At 40.2% G+C, this 21,620-nt stretch overlaps 1 protein-coding gene across 1 annotated transcript in view; it reads left to right on the top strand.

Moving 5' to 3' along the window:
- The window catches only part of LOC130853639 (cytochrome P450 2C18-like), a 45,228-nt gene extending 32,540 nt beyond the window's left edge, over nucleotides 1-12,688 (top strand). Inside the window, exons 8-9 of the mRNA XM_057735837.1 lie at nucleotides 9,604-9,745; nucleotides 11,513-12,688. Coding sequence (XP_057591820.1) covers nucleotides 9,604-9,745; nucleotides 11,513-11,694 — 324 coding nt within the window. The 3' untranslated portion in view covers nucleotides 11,695-12,688. The remainder of the gene's footprint in view (nucleotides 1-9,603; nucleotides 9,746-11,512) is intronic.
- Nucleotides 12,689-21,620: the final 8,932 nt, after the last annotated feature.

The following is a 21,620-nucleotide window of genomic DNA, read 5'->3' as shown; positions in this document are numbered from 1 at the left end:
GTTTTTATCCTTCAGTTTGTTAATATGATGTATCGCATTGATTGATTTGCGTCTATTGAAGAATCCTTGCATTCCAGAGATAAACCCCACTTGATCATGGTGTATGATCTTTTTAATGTGCTGTTGGATTCTGTTAGCTAGTATTTTGTTGAGGATTTTTGCATCTATATTCATCAGTGATATTAGCCTGTAATTTTCTTTTTTTGTGACATCTTTGTCTGCTTGGGTATCAGGGTGATGGTGGCCTCGTAGAATGAGTTTGGGAGTGTTCCTCCTTCTGCTATATTTTGGAAGAGTTTGAGAAGGATAGCTGTTAGCTCTTCTCTACATGTCTTGATAGAATTCACCTGTAAAGCCACCTGACCCTGGACTTTTGTTTGTTGGAGATTTTTAATCACAGTCTCAATTTCAGTGCTTCTGATTTTGGTCTGTTTATATTTCTTTTTCTTCCTGGTTCAGTCTTGGAAGATTGTATTTTTCTAAGAATTTATCCATTTCTTCCAGGTTATCCAATTTATTGGCATATAGTTGCTTGTAGTAGTCTCTCACGATCTTTTGTATTTCTGCAGTCTCATGTTACTTCTTTTTCATTTCTAATTCTGTTGATTTGCGTCTTCTCTCTTTTTTTCCTGATGAGTCTGGCTAATGGTTTATCAATTTTGTTTATCTTCTCAAAGAACCAGCTTTCAGTTTCATTGATCTTTGCTATTGTTTCCTTCATTTCTTTTTCATTTATATCTTATCTGATCTTTATGATTTCTTTTCTTCTGCTCACTATGGGATTTTTTTGTTCTTCTTTCTCTAATTGTTTTGGGTGTATGGTTAGGTTGTTTATTCAATATTTTTCTTGTTTCTTGAGGTAGGATTGTATTGTTATAAAATTCCTTCTTAGAACTGCTTTTGCTGCATCCCATAAGTTTTGGATCATCATGTTTTCATTGTCATCTGTCTCTAGATATTTTTTGATTTCCTCTTTGATTTCTTTAGTGATTTCTTGGCTGTTTAATGGTGTATTGTTTAGCCTCCATGTGTTTGTATTTTTTTACAGTTTTTTTTTCCTGTAATTGATACCTAGTCTCATGGTGTTGTGGTCTGAGAAAATGCTTGATGCAATTTCAATTTTCTTGAATTTACCGAAGCTTGATTTGTGACCCAAGATGTCATCTATCCTGGAAAATGTTCTATGTGCACTTGAGAAGAAAGTGTATTCTCTAGTTTTTTGGATGGAATGTCCTATAAATATCAATTAAGTTGAGATGGTCTAATGTGTCATTTAAATCTTGTGTTTTCTTATTTATTTTCTGTTTGGATGATCTGTCCATTGGTGTAAATAGAGTGTTAAAGTCTCCTACTATTATTGTGTTACTGTTGATTTCCCCTTTTATGGCTGTTAGCATTTGCCTTATGTATTGAGGTGCTCCTATGTTGGGTGCATAGATATTTACAATTGTTATATCTTCTTCTTGGATTGATCCCTTGATCATTATGCAGTGTCTTTCCTTGTCTCTTGTAATGGTCTTTACTTTCAAGTCTAATTTGTCTGATATGAGTATTGCTACTCCAGCTTTCTTTTGACTTCCATTTGCATGGAATATCTTTTTCCATCCCTTTACTTTCAGTCTGTATGTGTCCCTAGGTCTGAAGTAGATTTCTTGTTGACAGCATATAGAAGGGTCTTGTTTTTGTATCCATTCAGCCAGTCTGTGTCTTTTGGTTGGAGCATTTAATCCATTTACATGTAAGGTAATTATTGACATGTGTGTTCCTATTACCATTTTCTGAATTGTTTTGGGTTTGTTTTTGTAGGTATTTCCCTTCTGTTGTATTTCCTGCCTAGAGAAGTTCCTTCAGCAATTGTTGTAAGGCTGGTTTGGTGGTGCTGAATTCTGTTAACCTTTGCTTGTCTGGAAAGCTTTTGATTTCTCCGTCAAATCTGAATGAGATTCTTGCTGGGTAGAGTATTCTTGGCTGTAGGTTTCTCTCTTTCAGGACTTTCAGTATATCCTGCCACTCCCTTCTGCCCTGCAGTTTCTGCAGAAAGATCAGCTGTTATCCTGATGGGTTTTCCCTTATATGTTATTTGTTGCTTTTCTGTTGCTGTTTTTAATATCTTTTCTTTGTGTTTAATTTTCATTAGTTTGATTACTATGTGCCTTGGTGTGTCTATCCTAGGGTTTATTCTGTATGGGACTCTCTGTGCTGCTTCTTCTTTTTTTTTATAATTAATTTATTTTAATTTCCTATAGCCATAGGCTTTTTTTGGTTTTGTTGCTGTTGTTGTTGTTGTTGTTGTTTCGGCCTCTCTGCACTTCTTGGACTTGATTTACTATTTCCTTTCCCATATTGGAGAAGGTTTCCACTCATCTCTTTAAATATTTTCTCAGAGCCTTTCTTTTTCTCTTCTTCTTCTGGGACCCCTGTAATTCGAATGTTGGTACATTTAATGTTGCCCCAGAGGTCTCTGAGACTGTCCTCAATTCTTTTCATTCTTTTTTCTTTTTTCTGCTCCACATCAGTTATTTCCACCATTCTGTCTTCCAGGTGATTTATGCGTTCTTCTGTCTTAGTTATTCTGCTCTGCATTCCTTATGTAGTATTTTTGAGTTCAGTTATTGTGTTGTTCATCACTGTTTGTTTGCTTTTTAGTTCTTCCAGCTCCTTGGTAACATTCTTTCACTTGCTCCATCTGTGCCTCAATACTGTTTCTGAAATCTTGGATCATCTTTACTATCATTATTCTGAATTCTTTTTCAGGTACACTGACTGTCTCATCTTCATTTGCCTGGTCTTGTGGGTTTTTACCTTGTTCCTTCATCAGCTGCATCTTTATCTGTTTTCTCATTTTGTTTAACTTACTGTGTTTGGGGTCTTCTTTCCTTAGGCTACAGGGTTGTAGTTCTTTTTAACTCTGTTGTCTGCCCCCAGTGGGGAGGTTGGTCCAGTGGGTTGTGTAGGCTTCTTGGTGGTGGGGACTGGTGCCTGTGTTCTTGTGTGTGGAGCTGGATCTTATCCTTCTGATGTGCAGGGCCACATCTGTTGGTGTGTTTGGGTGTGTCTGTGGGCTTAGTATGAGTGCAGGCTGTCTGTTTGCTAGTGGGTGGGGTTATATTCATGTCTTGCTAGTTGTTTGGCTTGAGGCATCCAGCACTGGAGCTTGCTGGCCTTTGGTTGGATTTGGATCTTAGTGTTGAGAATGAGACCTCTGGGGGAGCACTTGCTGATTAATATTCCATGGGGTCGGGAGTTCTCTGGTGGTCCAACGTCCTGGACTCAGCTCTGCTGCCTCAGAGGTCCAGGTCTGACCCCCGTCCAGGGCACCAAGCGCCTTGAAGCTGTATAGCATGGAGAAAAAGGAGGTAGAAAGAGAGAAAAGAAAAAAATGGAAGAAAGGGAAAGGACAGACAAAGCCCCAAGACAGGTGGTAAAAGCAACTCTAAACAGTCAAAATCACATGAGGAGATGTGCACACTTGCACTTGCAAAAAGAGAAGAAAAGAGAAGGAGAAGAGAAAACAAAGAGAAAGAGAGAAAACAAAGAAGGGAGTAATCAAGCCCATTTACAAAGCCACATACAAATATATACAGTAAAGATTAAACTAACAAATACATAAAACCAGGAACGAGTCAAACATACCAGGAAGTCCTTCAGTACTTCTAGGTAGGTCTCTGCACTTGCTGTGGGGAGGACTGTGGAGAACTCAGACTGTAATCTGGTATTAGTCCTGCGTGTATTTGCCCCCACAGCCCACAGTTGCCCCCTAAGTCTACAGACTCTATTGTAGAAACATATGTCTATTCAGGTGATCCACAGATGCAGGGTCTATCAAGCCTACTGTGGGTATTAAATCTGCTTCTCTTGCAGCTGTTTCCGTTTTTCTTCTTTGGTCCTAGGTTGTCAGGGATCAGTTTTGGTTTTGGTCCCTTCTTTGTGTGTGGGCTGCTCTCAGAAGTCAGTTCCCTGCCCAGGCAAGAGGGGGTGAAAGAGGGTGATTGGGGCTCACTTGCAAATTCAGGTCGGGGGGAGGGAGGGTATGGCAGTCTAATTGAAATTTGCAGAAGTGCTTGCAGCAGCAGAGGTCGGCATGAGCCTGAGGTGTGCCATGCGCTCTCCCACGGAAGCTGGTCCCGAATGCAGGACCCCCAGCACTGGTGGGCTGCACCCGCTGCCGGGAGGACACGGCCAGTGACCTGCCTTGCACACAGGACCCTTGGCAGCGACGGCAGCGGGCACAGCGGTGGCGACAGTCTCTGTGTTTCGATTTAGCAGCCACGGGTCACGGGTGGTGCTCACACAGGTGCCACTCTGCGGCCTGTGAGTTCGCGGAGCAGCAAGCTCCTCTCCAGCACCTGGAAACAAAGGTCTCCTGCCTCTCCTTCAGGCCCAGGCTTTCCCCCAACTCCCTACCAGCCTGCTCTGGCGCACTTTCCCCCCAGGCTGTTTCTCGCAGCCAGCCCCAGCTCTCTCCCTGGTGTCTGTTCTCTGAAGCGCAAGCCTCAGTGCCCAGACCCCACCCGCCGCTGCAGGTGAGCAGACCGGCGTCTCTGGCTGGGGAGTGCTGCCTGAGTCCTCCGCGTGGGAATCTTTCCGCTCTGTCCTCAGCACACCTGTTGTTGCTCTCTCCTCTGGGGGTTCCGAAGCTCCCCCGTCTGTCCCTGCCAGCGAGGGGGCTTCCCAGTGTGTGGAAGCTTTCCTCCCTTCACAGCTCCCTCCCAGAGGGGCACGGTGTCCTCGGGATTCCTTTATCTCCTTTTTTCCCTTTTTGCTTTTGTGTTCCCCAGTTGCTGGGAATTTTCTTGCCTTTCTGGGAGTCCGAGGTCCCCTGCCAGCATTTCGAAGCTTTTCCACACGTAGATGTATTCTTGATGTATTTGTGGGTAGGAAGGTAATCTCCATGTCTTACTCCTCTGCCATCTTTTTTCGGTCCCTAAATGTTGAATTTTATTAAAAATCCCACCAAACTGCTTTCCAAGAGAGTTCCAGTTGCTGGAGGTACCCTCCACCACTTGCTGTTGTTAGTGTTCTTAAATTTTATTTTATTTTTTAATTCATTACCTCTTATTTACGGCTTCTGCCTTACCTTTTGTTTTGATTGTTTCTGGTATTTATCAGCATTCTTCCAGACAGATCATCTGCTTTCTACAATCAATAGCTAGTGGGAAGCTGCTGCATAACACAGGGAGATCAGCTCAATTATTGGTGATGACTTAAAGGATTGGGACAGGGAGGGTGGGAAGGAGTCGTGGGAGGGAGGGGATATGGAGGTATATGTATAAATACAGATTCACTTTGTTGTACAGCAGAAACTGGCACAACAGTGTAAAGCAATTACATTCCAATAAAGAGCTTAAAAAAAAAAAAAGAAAACCATTTTGGAAGGGATGTTCTCGAGTAGTGGTGGGAAAGGGCCTGATCAACTGATCAACCTTGATTGGTAGGGGGAAAAAAAATCAGAAAAACACGAAACCAAGTACACCTCTCTCTCCATACATACATACACCTGTATATGTGTACACCCAAACATAGCAGGCCAAGCCAGCCCTTGGGGGCTTTGAACAATTATCTCAGCGCTTCTTTTCTTTTCCCTTGTCCTGAGGGTTGGGGGGTGGGGGTGGGGGTGGGGGTGGGGGCGGAACGGAGAGATTTCAGATCTGTAAATGCTTTTAAAGAGAAAAAAAAAACACCACATTTAAAGCATCATTGCAAACTTTGGTGTAATTGATTATCTGGCATGCTAAAGCGCCTAAGGTTTTCTAGCTTTTCCGTGGAAGCGCTTGCAGGCGTGCATCAGAAGAGGTCTGGCTCGCCTCACGTGTAAGGTGGGGTGGGGGTCAGAGGTTAAAGATCGGGGCCTTGGCGCCTCACCGTGGAGCTCCCCGGCCCGCGGGGGCTCAGCCCGGCCAGAATCCGGCTTCGGAGCCCGCGCCGAGAAGGACAGACGAAGGGTGGAGGCAGGCCTCACTGCTGAAGCGGTGGCCTCTCCAAACGCGCTTGCTTCCAGCACAGGGAGGGCCTTGGGCTTGGCGGCAGCGGGGCGCCGTGGTCCAGCCTGTGACAGGGGCCTCCTCTCCGAGGCGCAGGGCAGGTGGGCGGCGCTGCCTGGACCAGGTGTAGAGCCCGACTTGCTCATCCCCCGGCCTGGCGCGACAGGCTTGCAGCGCTCACAGATCCCAAGCCCGGGGCACAGCTGCGCGTCCCGCGCTGCCCGGGGACCGGGCTCCGAAGGGCGGCACTTCAACTGAGGCGGGATGAGTCCGGAGACTAGGCAAAGCAAGCGCGAGAGGCAAAGGCTCCTCACACTGTCTTGTTGTTGCTGTTGTCGTTGCTGGTTTGCCTTGTGCGTGGCTAACTGGCCGGCTGGCGGGCAAGCACGCGGCCGCCGGCACTGCGTGGATCCTGCGTGCGCGGTGTGCGCCCCACCGACCTCCACGCCCCAACACTTGCCCCCGCACCCTCTAAATTTTAGACGGGTGGTGGTTGTGTCCTGATATCACATTTTGTTTTACTTCTATATTCTTGGTGAATAATGATATTTGGCTTCTTTTCATGTGTTGATTGGCCATTCTCACGTGTTCATTGATAGTGTTTGCTCAAATTAGTCTTATTTTTCACTGGGTGGTTTGCTTTATTGAGTATTGCAGTTCTTTGTATGTTTTGTATGCACTCCCTTTATCACGTCTAAGTATTGCAAATATTAACTCCAGTCTGTGACTTTTTCTTTCCTTTTTTGGTTTCTAAGAATGTCTTTCAAAGAACAGAGTTTAAAAAAAAAAGCATAAATTTAAAATTTTGGATCCGGTTTATCAGTTATTTCTCTTATGGCCTGTGCTTTTGTGTCATATTTATTTTGTAGCACGTGTTGTCAAATATTTATGCTTATCTTTTCTTTTTCAGGTTTTATACTTTTAGCTTTTATGTTAAGGTCTATGATCCATTTAAAGTTCATTTTTTCTTGTGGTGTGAAGTGATGATCATACTTCATCTTTTTTCTTTATGGATATCTACTTGTCCCAGCACCATTTACTGAAAATATGCCTGCTTTTAAAATCTTAAAGTAACATTTTGCTATATTATTTGTTTTAAAATATACATGGCAATAATTTTAAAAATAAAATTACAGACCTTAAATAGGATAAACTTAAGTGGTGGAATTACTCCCAATTTTGAATTTATAAGATTTTAAATTTTAAATAGTATTTAAACACAATGGAGATATATATAAATATATGAAATACATATGAAATTGTGTATATATGTACATTTTAACTCTATATCTATTTATCGTCTGTCACACTTAACACTTAAATACTTCTGTATGTATCTTCTAAGAACAGTGAACAAGGACTTTATCTACATAACAGTAAAAGCATTCACACTGAAGGAATAATTTTATCTAATCTATGCAATAATTTTATCTAATATATATACTATATTTATATTTTCTCCATTATCCTAGAATATCTTGTGTAGCTTTTTTTGAGGGGACATCTGATATCCAATCGAGGAACAAGTATTTAATTTATCTGCCCTTTCACTCCCAAGTTATCAAGAACAGTTCCTTTTCCTATGTTTATTTCATTTCAATACACTGACAGTGTTGAAGAGTACAGGACAATTGTCACGTTAAGTGTTACTCAGTCTGGCTTTATATGATTGTTTTCTTGAGATTAGATTCCAGTTCTGTGTATTTGGCAAGAAAATTACATAGGTGATGTTGTGTATGTCCCACTGCATCACATTTTGGCTGAAGACATGTAATGTCAGTTTATCCCATTATTGGTGATGCTAAGATGATCACTTATTAAGCAGGAATCTGCCATATCACTCCATTGCTGAGGTTCTGTTTTCATAGGTAATTAATTAAAAATCTATGGCATAGTACATTAAGACCTTGTGAATATACTGTTTCCCAAATGATTCATCCAGTTTTGGCATTAATTGATGATCTTTACCTGAGTTGTTGAAAAATGAGAATTTTTCTAATGTTATCATTTTTGTGTCTTTTTAAAATCTAGGATTCATCCATAATGAAGTATTTCCCCACATTTTTTTTTATTAATTAATTAATTACTTGGCTGCATTGGGTCTTCCTTTCTGTGCACGGGCTTTCTCTAGTTGCCGCGAGTGGGGCTACTCTTCATTGCAGTGCACAGGCTTCTCATTGCGGTGGCTTCTCTTGTTGTGGAACATGGGCGTCAGGCTCTCAGGCTTCAGTAATTGGTGGCACATGGGCATAGTAGTTGTGGCTCACAGGCTTAGTTGCTTCATGGCATGTGGGATCTTCCTGGACCAGGGATTGAACCTGTGTCCCCTGCATTGACAGGCAGATTCTTAACCACTGCGCCACCAGGGAAGTCCCTCCCCACATTTTAATTTTTATTATTATTATTATTTTTAAAGATTTTATTTATTTATTTATTTATTTATTTATTTATTTATTTATTTATTTATGTTTGGCTGCTTTGGAGCTTCATTGCTGCACACAGGTTTTCTCTAGTTGTGGTGAGCAGGGGCTACTCTTCATTATGGTGCAGGGCTTCTCAATGTGATGGCTTCTCTTGTTGCAGAGCATGGGCTCTAGGCACATGAGCTTCAGTAGTTGTGGTGCATTGGCTCAGTAGTTGTGGCTTGAGGGCTCTAGAGCGCAGGCTCAGTAGTTGTGGTACACAGGCTTTGTTGTTCTGTGGCATGTGGGATCTTCCTGGCCCAGGGATCGAACCTGTGTCCCCTGTATTGGCAGGCGGATTCTTAACCACTGTGCCACCAGGGAAGCCCCCACCCCACATTTTTAAATTAAGAGAAACAAATTTCATGCCAAAGATAAATGCTCAGTAGTTGTTAGTGTACTTGTTGATATTGTCTAAGAAGTCATTTTTCCTCTTGGGAAAATTTTCTTTTTTATTGTGGTAAAATAACTGTAACATAAAAATTACCATTTTAGCTATTTTAAAGTATACAATTTAGTGAAATTTAGTACATTCACAGTGTTGTGCAACCATAGCTACTGTCTAGTTCCAGAACATTTTCATCACTCCACGATGAAATCTGCTCCCCTCCCTACCCCCCGCCCCATGCGTTAAGCAGTCTGCCCATTCCTCCCTCCCTCCAGCCCCTGGCAACCACTAATCTGTTTCTGTCTGTATGGATTTGCCAGATGTCATTTTTAATCATATCAAATCTCTGTTTTAAAAAGCCCTATAAACAGATTCCAGATACATCTGACTTCTCAAAAGCCATCAGAGGCTTCTATTTTAAACTATAATCCACATATGAGATGTATGAAAACTGAAATGGTGAAATAGAGCAAAAGGTGGGATACAGACCGCAGTGTCCAAACGTTGTGCTAAGTAAAGGGGATTCAGAGATCAAGTAACCAAGTACTCAGTACTTCAAATGCTATTGGAGGCCACGTTAGTAACGTCACTGCCACTGGCCTTAAACTCATCCCTGTTTATTACTTGGTCTGTCTGTCTGGAATTGCCACTGCCCTTCTTCAGGCCTGGGATTCCTCGTCTGTAGATCATAAGATCGGACTAAATGATTTGCAGCATTTTTCTGCTCCACAACTTCTTCATAACTCAGTCGATCTCCATCTGGTCATTCCAGGGCACGACTGTAGTAACATCTCTGAGTTCTGTGCTGCATGATAACAAAGAATTCCCCAACCCGGAGGTGTTTGACCCTGCCCACTTCCTGGATGAGAGTGGCAACTTTAAGACGAGTAACTGCTTCATGGCTTTCTCAGCAGGTAATAGAAATTAATTTCCTTAGGTACTTAGGGAACAAGATACCTTTCTGGAGTTGGTTGGAACTTAATGATGCCCACTCTGGGGCTGGTAGAAATGCTTTTTATCCATGTTCATGACCACCACTCCCAATGCCCATGTGCTTCCTCCCCTCACCATACACCCCCAGTATTGGAAGTTCGGGGAGGTGACCCAATTCTTCAAAGTGAGAAGGCTAGAAAATAGGTTGCTTGAATTATGCCTCTAGCTGTATCACTGAGCTACCTAAGAGCTCCTCTTCGTAGGTGAAACTCATTTAGACTTTCCTTGCCTGCCATGAGAAAGGTACATAAGTCCACAAGTTTGGGTATTTGCTGTGTGATGTCCATCACTCCCCAGGCTGGGCTCTGGAGTTAAAAGTATCCACGAGCACAGAATGGGCACCAGAGTGGCTCACATCCTAGTTAGGGAAGCAGATTAGTAAAGAGAACTTTGAATAATGCTGTGAGAGAGGAAAGCACGAGATGCTCATGAGACCAGAAGGGGAAGCTGCCTGTTTTCTGGTCACTCATACGCCACAGTGAGGCATAAAATGGAACAAAGGACATTCTAACAGAAGAAAGGGAATTTGAGCTGCCTCACAGGAGCAAGGTAAGAAGAGAGGGCGGGGCATTTTTACAGGGGTGGGACATTTCCTTGTAGATTGAGAAGGTCAGAACCAACTAACTGCAGTATCAGGGAGTCCTTGGGAATGTGGCAGGAGACTCTGCAGTGGTTCCAGAGCACATGATCTTCTTCCACTCAGGATCTTGGATATTGGGGCTCCACGGCTGCCGTGTGTGCAGAGTCTCTGGCCACGAACTCACCTTCATGTATTTGATGGGTTTTGATGCCTGCTTTGGGTCTTGCTCTGTATGTAACAAGATGGCGCGGACTGACCCTCCCCTTCAAAAGCACACATTTTAGCATAGCAGAAAAATAAATAAACAGAATTATGATTCAAGGTGGTTCATGCTTCAACTGAAGCATAAATGTGACGTTGAGGAAACCCAGAGAGGGCAAGATTCTACTGCCGATGAAGGTCAAAAAGACCATAAAGAGGAAATGACATGGGACATCGGTCCTGGAGGAAGTGTAAGTGAGAGGTGTGGAAGGTTGCTCCAAATGGAACAACATAAGAAAAAGCTAGAAGCTTCATGGTGTGTTGGAGATTGAAGAGTGTACATGGCTAGTGCTGAGAGTAGAGAAGGAATGAGATGGTACATCATGCTGGGAACAAAATATGAAGGGCTGGCTCAACCCACCTGGACCTCATCTCAGGAAACAGATGGGAGAGACATTTAATATTTTAAAGTGGGAAAATGACACATTTAGACATGTGCTTTTGAAAACACATGGAAGAAAAAGCCTGCAGGCTGACTTTTTGTGCCAGAGGTAGAAAAGGAAACACATGTATATGAGTTCCTTCCTCTCAGTCCTTTTCTTTTCAACCCACCTGGACAAGCAGAGTGGGGGTGTTTCTACAAAGATCCATGGAAACTGGCAATGGAAAAGAGCAGTTAGAATGTGGGAATACATGATGAAGTGCTTGACATAGAACTGACACTCAGTAAATATTTGCTGATTGAGAGGTTCCCATGAAGACATTAGGTAAATAGCGAGTGTGTCTATCCTTTTGTCCATCTCTCTCTCTAACCATCCTTCCAGCCCTTCATGTGTTCAGTCATTCATACATTTTAGTTCAAAACATAATATTCAAGAAACAAATCCCTTATGTATGTTATTTCCAGGAAAACGAAGTTGTGTGGGAGAAGGCCTGGCCCGCATGGAGCTATTTTTATTTCTGACCAGCATTTTACAGAAATTTACCCTGGAATCTGTGGTTGACCCAAAGGACATTGACACCACCCCAGCTACTAGTGGGCTTGGCCATGTGCCACCCGTGTACCAACTCTGCTTCATTCCTCTGTGATGAATGGCAGACCGTCTGGCTGCTGCCATGCTGTTGTCTGTAACTCACTCTCTTTTGGGGCATCGTTCACCTCCTTCTTGCTACCAAGGATGCTCTCTCTGACCTCCATCTCATATCTCCATATTCTCTTAATATCCAGCGAATATCCAACCTCCATTAAAGGAAACTTTCCTGAGTTTTACTGCACAAAATATGTGATATCTTTATATTCTGTAACACTTGTATTGACTACCACTTATGCTAATACTCACCTAAGAGTTGGTACTATACTATCACTGTGAAACAGAGTGGAATGATTAGTGTGAGCCAAGACTTTCCTTCTTTTGTACATAATGCAGGTAAGAAATGAAAGAAAATAGAGTCCAAAGAGGCCATGCTTGTCCTCATTATGATAAACAGAGAGAAGGTCAAAGGGGAAGAGGGCAGAAAAAACTGTCTTTGCTAAGTGTCACCTAGACTTATGTGAGGTTTGGATTTGAAAATGAGAGAAATTATGTCCAAGAGATATAAAATGTTCACATTAATTGGTTTCAAACTTATAGTCAGATATTAACCTATTTTTCACATTTCTAATCATGTGTGTTCTAAGTGTTATTCTTTTCTCTCAGAACAAGAACAAAATCCCTGGAAGATGTGATCAGATTCTATTTTTTTCTACTTTTACCATCACATTGTTTTATGCTTAATGTAAATGATAGCAATATAATGTTATGATCCTGAACTTTTTAGTCTCATGACATCTCTGAAGTGTAGACAACTGGGAGATAAAGAATATCTTTGGGACTTATCCCTGAAACACCAGTGGAAATGAGAATTAGAAATTCCTATTGCATTCATATTAATTTCTTGATTTTGAAGGTTTTATTATAGTTGTACAGCAGATTTGCCTTCTTTTAAGGAAATGTACTAAAATAATTCAGACCTTTGAAATCAGGTCAGCAATTTATGCTCAAATAGTTCAAAATAAAATAATTTTTTGTACATGCTACCAAGTTTTCTCTCTGACACTTGTATTTGTTTAAAAAATATATGAAGCCAACCATTGGCTTATATCCAAAAGAAATTAGTTTTTCACATATGAATACTCAGTATTGGCAATGGACATCTGAAAATGTGCTCAGCAACGTTAAGTTTCGTGGAAATGCGAATTAAAATTTTAATGAGATATTCTTATATAGCCATCAGAATGGTTAAAATGAAAAAAAATTATACTAACTGTTGGCAAGAAAGTGAAGCAACTGGCATTCTTAGGGTAAAACTGTAAATTGGTTCAACCATTTGGACAATTATTTGGCAGTATTTTTTGGAAGTAAACACTTGCATGTCCAGCAGTTCCACTTGTAGGTATGTAAATACTTAACAGAAATGCAGTATTGGGATGTGAAGAAGACATGTATTGGAATGCACATAACAGCACCAATAAAAATAGCTCCACACAGGAAGAAACTGAAATGTCTATAACAGTACAATGGGAAAAATAAATTATGAAATTCTTTTTCATGATCTGTGTCTTGATTATACAGAAATATTCACATTGTTTTAGTGTGTTGATGTGCACATTTAGAACATGTATTTTTCTCTATGTATGTTATGCTTCAATGAAAATGATTGTTTAAAGACAAGCAGATCTACAGAAGAAATATTTGAGCAGTAATTTCAGAGAATTTCCCAAAATTAATGTCAGAAACCATGCCACAGATTCAGGAAACTCAGAGAATATCACGTAGGAAAAACACCCCAAAGTCTATATGTAGGTACATCATATTCAAATGCAGAATACAAAGACAAAGAAAATATCTGAAAGAAACCAGAGGAAGAAAACATCTTACCTACAGAGGAACAGGATAAGAGTTACATTGGGATTCTCTTCAAACTCTATGCAAGCAGAAAGAGTGGAGTGAAATATTTGAAATATGTAAAGGGAAAAACCCCCACCAACCTTGATTTATGTATCCAGTGAAATTATCTTTAAAAGTAAAGGAGAAACAGACAAACAAAATTGAGAAAATTTGTCTCCAATACTTGACTGGGAAGAAATATTTAAAAAGTTCTTCAATGTGGCACATATATACAATGGACTATTACTCAGCAATAAAAAGGAATGAAATTGAGTTATTTGTAGTGAGGTGGATGGACCTAGAGTCTATCATACAGAGTAAAGTAAGTCAGAAAGAAAAGAACAAATACTGTATGCTAACTCATATATATGGAATCTAAAAAAAAAAAAATAGTACTGATGAACTCAGTGGTAGAGGCAGAATAAAGACACAGAGGTAGAGAACAGACTTGAGGACATGGGGAGGTGGGGAAGGAGAAGCTGGAACAAAGTGAAAGAATAGTATTGACGTTTATATACTACCAAATGTAAAATAGCTAGTGGGAAGCAACTGCCTAACCCAGGGAGATCAACTCGATGATTGCTGATGACCTACAGGGGTGGGATAGGAAGGGTAGGAGGGAGGCTGGGGAGGGAGGCTGAGGAGGAAGGCTCAAGAGGTAGGGGATATGGGGATATATGTATAAATACAGCTGATTCATTTTTTTGTACAGCACAAACTGGCACAACAGCGTAAAGCTATTATACTCCGATAAAGATTGGAAAGAAAAAAAAATACTCTAATTTACATAAACAAAGGAAGAGCATTACAGAAGAAATAATGGAAGGTAGCATAACATTTCCATTTTTATTATCCTCTTTTTAAAAAAATTTATTTATTTATTTTTGGCTGTGTTGGGTCTTCGTTGCTGCACACGGCTTTATCTAGTTGCTGCGAGCGGGAGCTACTCTTTGTTGTGGTGCGTGGGCTCCTCATTGCCGTGGCTTCTCTTGTTGCAGAGCACAGGCTCTAGGCACACGGGCTCAATAGTTGTGGCTCATAGGCTCTAGAGCTCAGGCTCAGTAGTTGTGGCGCATGGGCTTAGTTGCTCTGCAACATGTGGGATCTTCCTGGAGCAGGGATCAAACCCGTGTCCCCTGCATTGGCAGGATTCTTAACCACCATGCCACCTAGTAAGCCCCATTTTTATTATTCTTAATTGATCTAACAGAATAGTTTATTTGCAGTAATAATAGCAATAATGTATTTTGTGATTAGAGATTGTGGATAAATGAAATAAGTGAGAGCAAAGATATTAGTGATGCTGGAGAGTATGTTCCAATAGTATGTTGAATAGAAGTGCCAAGAGTGGACATTCTTGTCATGTTCCTGATGTCAGAGGAAAATCTTTCAGCTTTTCACCACCGTGTGTAATGTTAGCTGTGGTCTTGTTGTACATGATCTTTATTATGTTGAGATATGTTCTCTCTGTCCCAACTTAGGTGAGACTTTTTCTCATGAATAGATGTTGAATTTTGTCACATGTTTTCCTGCGTCTATTGAGGTGATCATGTGATTTTTATTGTTACTTTTGTTAATCTGGTGTATCATGGTGATTGGTTTCTGGATATTAAACCATCCTCGCATCCCTGGAATAAATCTCACCCCCTTGATCATGGTGTATGATATTTTCTATATAATGTAGAATTCAGTTTGCTAATATCAATATTTTGTTGAGGGTATTTTCATCTATATTCACCAGAGATATTGATCTATAAGTTTCTTTTTTTGTAGTGTCTTTGTCTGGTTTTGTCTTGTAGAATGAATTTTGGAATGTTCCATCCTCTTCAAGTTTTTGGAATAGTTTGAGAAGGATAGGTATTAATTCTTCTTTATATGTTTGGTAGAATTCCCCTATCTAGCCATCTGGTCCTGGGCTTTTGCTTGCTTGGATTTTTTTTATTACAAATTCAATTTCACTACTATTGATCAGTCTGTTCAGCTTGTTCTGTTTCTTCTTGATTCACTCTTGGAAGGCAGTATGTCTCTAGAAATTTATTCATTTCTTTTAGGTTGTCCAATTTGTTGGCATTAGCTGCTTGTAGTATTCTTTTATGATAACAAAAGAATTAGCTGGAAAATCTCCAAATATTTGAAGATTAAACAACACACTTCTAAATAAGCGTAGGCCAAAGAGAAATCTCAAGAGATTTGAAAGATATTTTGAACTAAATTAAATGAAAATTCAACTTATCAAAATTTATGGGATGGAGGGAAAGGAGTGCTTAGAGGGAAATTTAGAGCATTGCATTCATGTATTATAAAGAAAGGAAGATTTAAGATCAATGATTTAAATATCCATCTTAGGAAATTAGAGAAAGAAGAGCAAATTATATACAAAGTCAGCAGAAAACAAACAAACAAAAGTCAGCAGAAATCAATGAAGTTAAAAATAAGAAATCAATAGAGAAAATCAATAAAACCAAAAGCTAGGTCGTTGAAAAGTTCAATAAAATTGATAAGCTTCCAGCCAGGCTAGCCAAAAAGAGAGAGAGAGAGGAGAGAGAACACACAAATTATTAATGTCAGAATTAAAAGAGGGGCCATCTGTACTGGTACCATAGCAATTAGAAGGATAATAAAGGAATATTGTGAACAACTCTGTGCTTACAAATTAGATGACTTAGGTAAAATGGATCAATTCTTTAAACACACACTGTTGAAACTCACACTAGATTTATAACCTGAGTTGCTTTTTATCTATTAAACAATTGAGTCAATAATTAATGCCCTCAACATCACAGAGCACCAACTAACATGGGTTCACTGGTGAATTATATCAAATATTTAGAGAAGAAATTGTACCAATTCTATACAATCTCTATCAGAAGACAGGAGCAGAGGAAATTCTTCCTAACTCATTCTGTGAGACTAGCATTACTCTAATACCAAAACCAGACAGAGACATCATTAGAAAATAAAACTACAGATATATCTCTCAGGAACACACATGCCAAAATCCTCAACAAAATATTAGCAAATTGATTTCAGCAATGTATTAAAAAATTATACACTTTGACCAAGTAGGATTTATTTTAAGTGTGCAAGACTGATTTGTTCTTTGCAAATCAATTAATGTACGTCATCATATTAGCAGGCTAAAGAAGAGAAATCAACATGGTCATATCAACAGATATACAAAAAACACTTGACAAAAACCAAATGTCATTCATGATAAAAACCCTTAGTAGGGACTTCCCTGATGGCGCAGTGGTTAAGAATCCACCTACCAGTGCAGGGGATATGGGTTTGATCCCTGGTCCGGGAAGATCCCACATGCCACAGAACAGCTAAGCCCGTGTGCCACAACTACTGAGCCTACACTCTAGGCCCTCGAGCCATAACTATTGAGCCCGAGAGCCACAACTACTGAAGCCTACACGCCTAGAGCCTGTTCTCTGCAACAAGAGAAGCCACTGCAATGAGAAGCCCTCGCACCACAATGAAGAGTAGCCCCCGCTCGCCGCAACTAGAGAAAGCCCGCACAGAACAAGGAAGACCCAACACAGCCAATTAATTAATTAATTAATTAATTTAAAAAACCTTAGTAAACTAGGATTAGGGAGGGAACTTTCTTTACTTGGTAATCATCCACGAAATACCTACAGCTACCATTATCATTAAGGGTGAAGAACTAGAAGCTTTCCTACTAAGATTAGGTACAAGGCAAGATGTTCCCCCTCACCACTCTTACTCAACATCATCCTGAAAGTGCTCTCTAATGTAATAAGACAAGAAAGGAAATAAAGGGTATATAGATTGTGAAAGAAAAATAAAACTTTTATTTTCAGATAACATAATTATCTATGTAGGAAATTGCCCAAATTGAGCCCTTCCTCTCCAAAAATCTCCTAGAATTAATAAGCAGTTGTAGCAAGATTGCAAGATACATTGTTTTGTCTAACAGTCAATTGATTTCCTATATATTAGCAATAAACAATTGGGATTTGAAATTTAAAAACAATACCATGTACATTAACCAAAAAAAAGAAATATTTAGATATAAATTGGACTAAATATATACATGATCTATATGAAGAAAACTACAAAATTCTGATGAAAGAAACCAGATAGTCTAAATAAACGGAGGGCTATTCCATGTTCCATGTTCATGGACAGGACAACTTAATATTGTCAACATGTCAGTTCTTCTCAATTTCAACGATAGATTTAGTGCAATCCAATAAAAATCCCAGCAAATTATTTTTCAGATACTGACATTTTGACTCTTAAGTTTATAGGGAGAAATGAAAGTCCTAGAATCATCAATATAATATTGGGGGAGAAAAATAAAGTCAAAGTACTGACACTATCTGATATCAAGGCTTATTATAAAGCTCCATGATGAAAATAGTGTGGTATTCATGAAGGAAGAAACAAATGGATCAGTGGAACAAAATAGAGAGCCCAGAAGTAGATCCACACAAATATAATTAACTGATCTTCAGGAAAGGAACAAAGGCAATACAATGGAGAAAATGATAGTCTTTTCAACAAGTGTAGATGGAGCAACAGGATACCTACATGTGAAACACACTGACACACAAAGAATCTACACACAGATCTTATACTCTTTACAAAAATTAACTTAAAATGAATCATGGAATTAAATGCAGAGTGCAAAATTTTAATTCCTAGAAGATAACATAGATTACCTTGAGTTTAGCGATACCTTTTAAAATACACATATATTACCAAAGCATAATCCATAAAAATAATTGATAATTTGGAGTTCATTAAAATCAAAAACCTTCTACTCTGTGAAATATACTGTCAATGGAAGGAGAAGACAAGCAGCAGACTGGGATAAAGGGTTTGCCAAAGGCATTTCTGATGAAGGACTGTTACCCAGAATATATAAAGAACTCTTAAAACTCAGAAGCATAACAGCCTGATTTTCAAATGTGCAAAATATCTGAACAAAAACATTAGCAAAGGAGATATCCAAGGGACAAATACACATGTGAAAAATGCTAAACATCATATGTGATTACGGGCTTCCAAACAAAAACAATGAGATACCACTGCACATGTTATAGAATGGCTAAAATCCAAATCATTGACAAAAATAAATATTGTCAAGGACGTGGAGCAACAAGGTCTATTAGTCATTGGTGGGAATGCAAAATGGTATAACCACTTTGGAAGATAGCAGTTCCTTACAAAACTAAACATATACTTGCCATATGATCCAGCAATCACACTCCTTGGTGTTTTCTCAAATGAGTTGAGAACTTAACATCTGCACAAAAACCTGCACATGAATGTTTACAGTTACTTTTTTCATAAAAACATGTTTGTTCATAAAATTAATGTTTATATTATTATTGTTTATATATAAATTAAACAGTTATAATTGTTTATATATATAGTTTACATATACAATAAACATAATTATATATAATATTTATGTTATATTATTCATAAATTTGTGTCAAAACCTGGGAGCAACCAAGATGTCCTTCAATTGGCGAATGTATAAACAAACTGTGATACATCAATTGAGTGGAATATTATTCATTGTTAAAAAGTAGTGAGGAGAAAAAGATGGCGGTGAAGTAGAGGGACGTGGAATGCATCCCTCTCCACAGATGCATTGGGAATGCACCAAAAGACGCAATAATTCCCACAGAAAACCAACTGAACACCAGCAGACGACCTCGGAAACCAGAAAGGACCGCAAGGAGCCCAACATAACTGGTAGGGAGGCATCTACCACGGCTCAAAGAGGGTGAAGCGGCGGAGCTGTGGCAGACGGGAGGGAGTGAGAAACATACGGAGGGTCCGCAGCGCAGCTCAGCGTTCCCGGACCGAGACATCGATCCGCGGCTGAACGGAGGGTCCAGGAGCGGGAGTGTGGGAACCGGAGAGCTGGTTCAGGGTGAGAAAAATTGTTGCCAGTAAGGTGACGGACCGAGAGGACAGGAGGGAAGAGGTCCGCGGCGAGGAGTGCCCGCCCCGAGAGCTGCCCGGGCATGATGGCGGCTGGAAGCTGCAGGCTCACGGGCGGGGAGGAGGAGCCGCGCGCATAGCCTCTCTCTCTCTTTCAGGCGCCTCTGCAGTGGGCAGTGGAGAGATGCCCTGCCAGCCACCTAAGGCGCTCAGGGATAACAAGTACCCTCAGGCACTCGGGTGGGGCTACATTAAAACCCCTTGGAACGCTGGCAGCAGGGAGGCTGCCGAGGGGAAAAAAAAAAAAAAACCCAAGGGAGGCCCAACTCTGAGACTTTCTGTTTACACCTGAGCCACTGGCGTCCCTCTACAACAGGCACCTCCAAGCCTGACTGAAACAACAGTGCGCCACTGCCCACTCACTCCCAGGAGAAGGAGCCACTATTGTACTCTCTCCTTCCCCACACACCAACGCTTACAAACGAACAATAAAGGAAGCTCTGCTGGTCACAGAATAATGCAAAAAAACCTAAGGCGAGTAGAAGGACACTTACAGCTGAGACTCTAAGGAAACAGAAATATTAACATTAGTCTGAGGCTTGGACAGTCTTCTATAAACACCTCTATCGCCAGGACAAGCAACCCCAAAAGTTTGGACAACCATGAGGAAACAAAGAAACACCATGCAGGCAAAGGAGCAGGAAAAAAACCCACAAGACCAAATAAGTGAGGAGGAAATAGGAAAAATGCCTGAAAAAGAATTCAGAGTAATGATAGTAAAAATGATACAAAATCTCAATAACAAAATAGAGAAAGTACAAGAAACAGTTCATAAGAACTCAGAAAAACAAACAGCAATGGATAACAAAATAACTGAAATTAAAAATACTCTAGATGCTATAACCAGCAGAATGACTGAGGCAGAAGAACGAATAAGTGAGTTGGAAGATAGAATGGGGGAAATAAACGCCACAGAGCAGGAAAAAGAAAAAAGAATAAAAAGAATAGAAGACAGTCTCAGAGACCTCAGTGATAACATTAAGCGTGCCAACATTCGAATTATAAGCATCCCAGAAGAAGAAGAAAACAAGAAAGGGTCTGAGAAAATATTTGAAGAGGTTATAGTGGAAAACTTCCCCAACATGGGAAAGGAAATAATTCACCAAGTCCAAGAAGCACAGAGAGTCCCATACAGAATAAACCCTAGGAGAAATACACCAAGGCACATATTAATCAAACTAATGACAATCAAACACAAAGAAAAAATATGAAAAGCAGCAAGAGAAAAGCAACAAACAACATATAAGGGAAAACCCATCAGGATAACAGCTGACCTTTCTACAGAAACTCTGCAGGCCAGAAGGGAATGGCAGGATATACTGAAAGTCCTGAAAGAGAGAAACCTACAGCCAAGAATACTCTACCCAGCAAGAATCTCATTCAGATTTGACGGAGAAATCAAAAGCTTTCCAGACAAGCAAAAGCTAAGAGAATTCAGCACCACCAAACCAGCCTTACAACAAGTGCTAAAGGAACTTCTCTAAGTAGGAAACACAAGGAAAGGAAAACAAACACCTACAAATACAAACCCAAAACAATTCAGAAAATGGTAATTGGAACACACATGTCAATAATCACCTTACATGTAAATGGATTAAATGCTCCAACCAAAAGACACAGACTGGCTGAATGGATACAAAAACAAGACCCTTCTATATGCTGCCTACAGGAAACCCACTTCAGACCAAGGGATACATATAGACTGACAGTAAAGGGATGGAAAAAGATATTCCATGCAAATGGAAGTCAAAAGAAAGCTGGAGTAGCAATCCTCATATCAGACAAATTAGACTTGAAAGTAAAGACTATTACAAGAGACAAGGAAGGACACTACATAATGATCAAGGGATCCATTCAAGAAGAACATATCACAATGGTAAATATCTATGCCCCCAATATAGGAGCACCTCAATACATAAGGCAAATGCTAACAGCTATAAGAGGGGACATCGACAGTAACACAATAATAGTGGGAGACTTGAACACCCCACTTACATCAATGGACAGATCATCCAAACAGAAAATAAATAAAGACACACAAGCTTTAAATGACACATTAGACCATCTCGACTTAATTGATATTTATAGGACATTCCA

This window comes from Hippopotamus amphibius, chromosome 5 (assembly GCF_030028045.1).
Source record: "Hippopotamus amphibius kiboko isolate mHipAmp2 chromosome 5, mHipAmp2.hap2, whole genome shotgun sequence".
Classification (NCBI taxonomy): domain Eukaryota; kingdom Metazoa; phylum Chordata; class Mammalia; order Artiodactyla; family Hippopotamidae; genus Hippopotamus; species Hippopotamus amphibius.
This window is presented reverse-complemented; position numbering and strand designations above follow the sequence as displayed.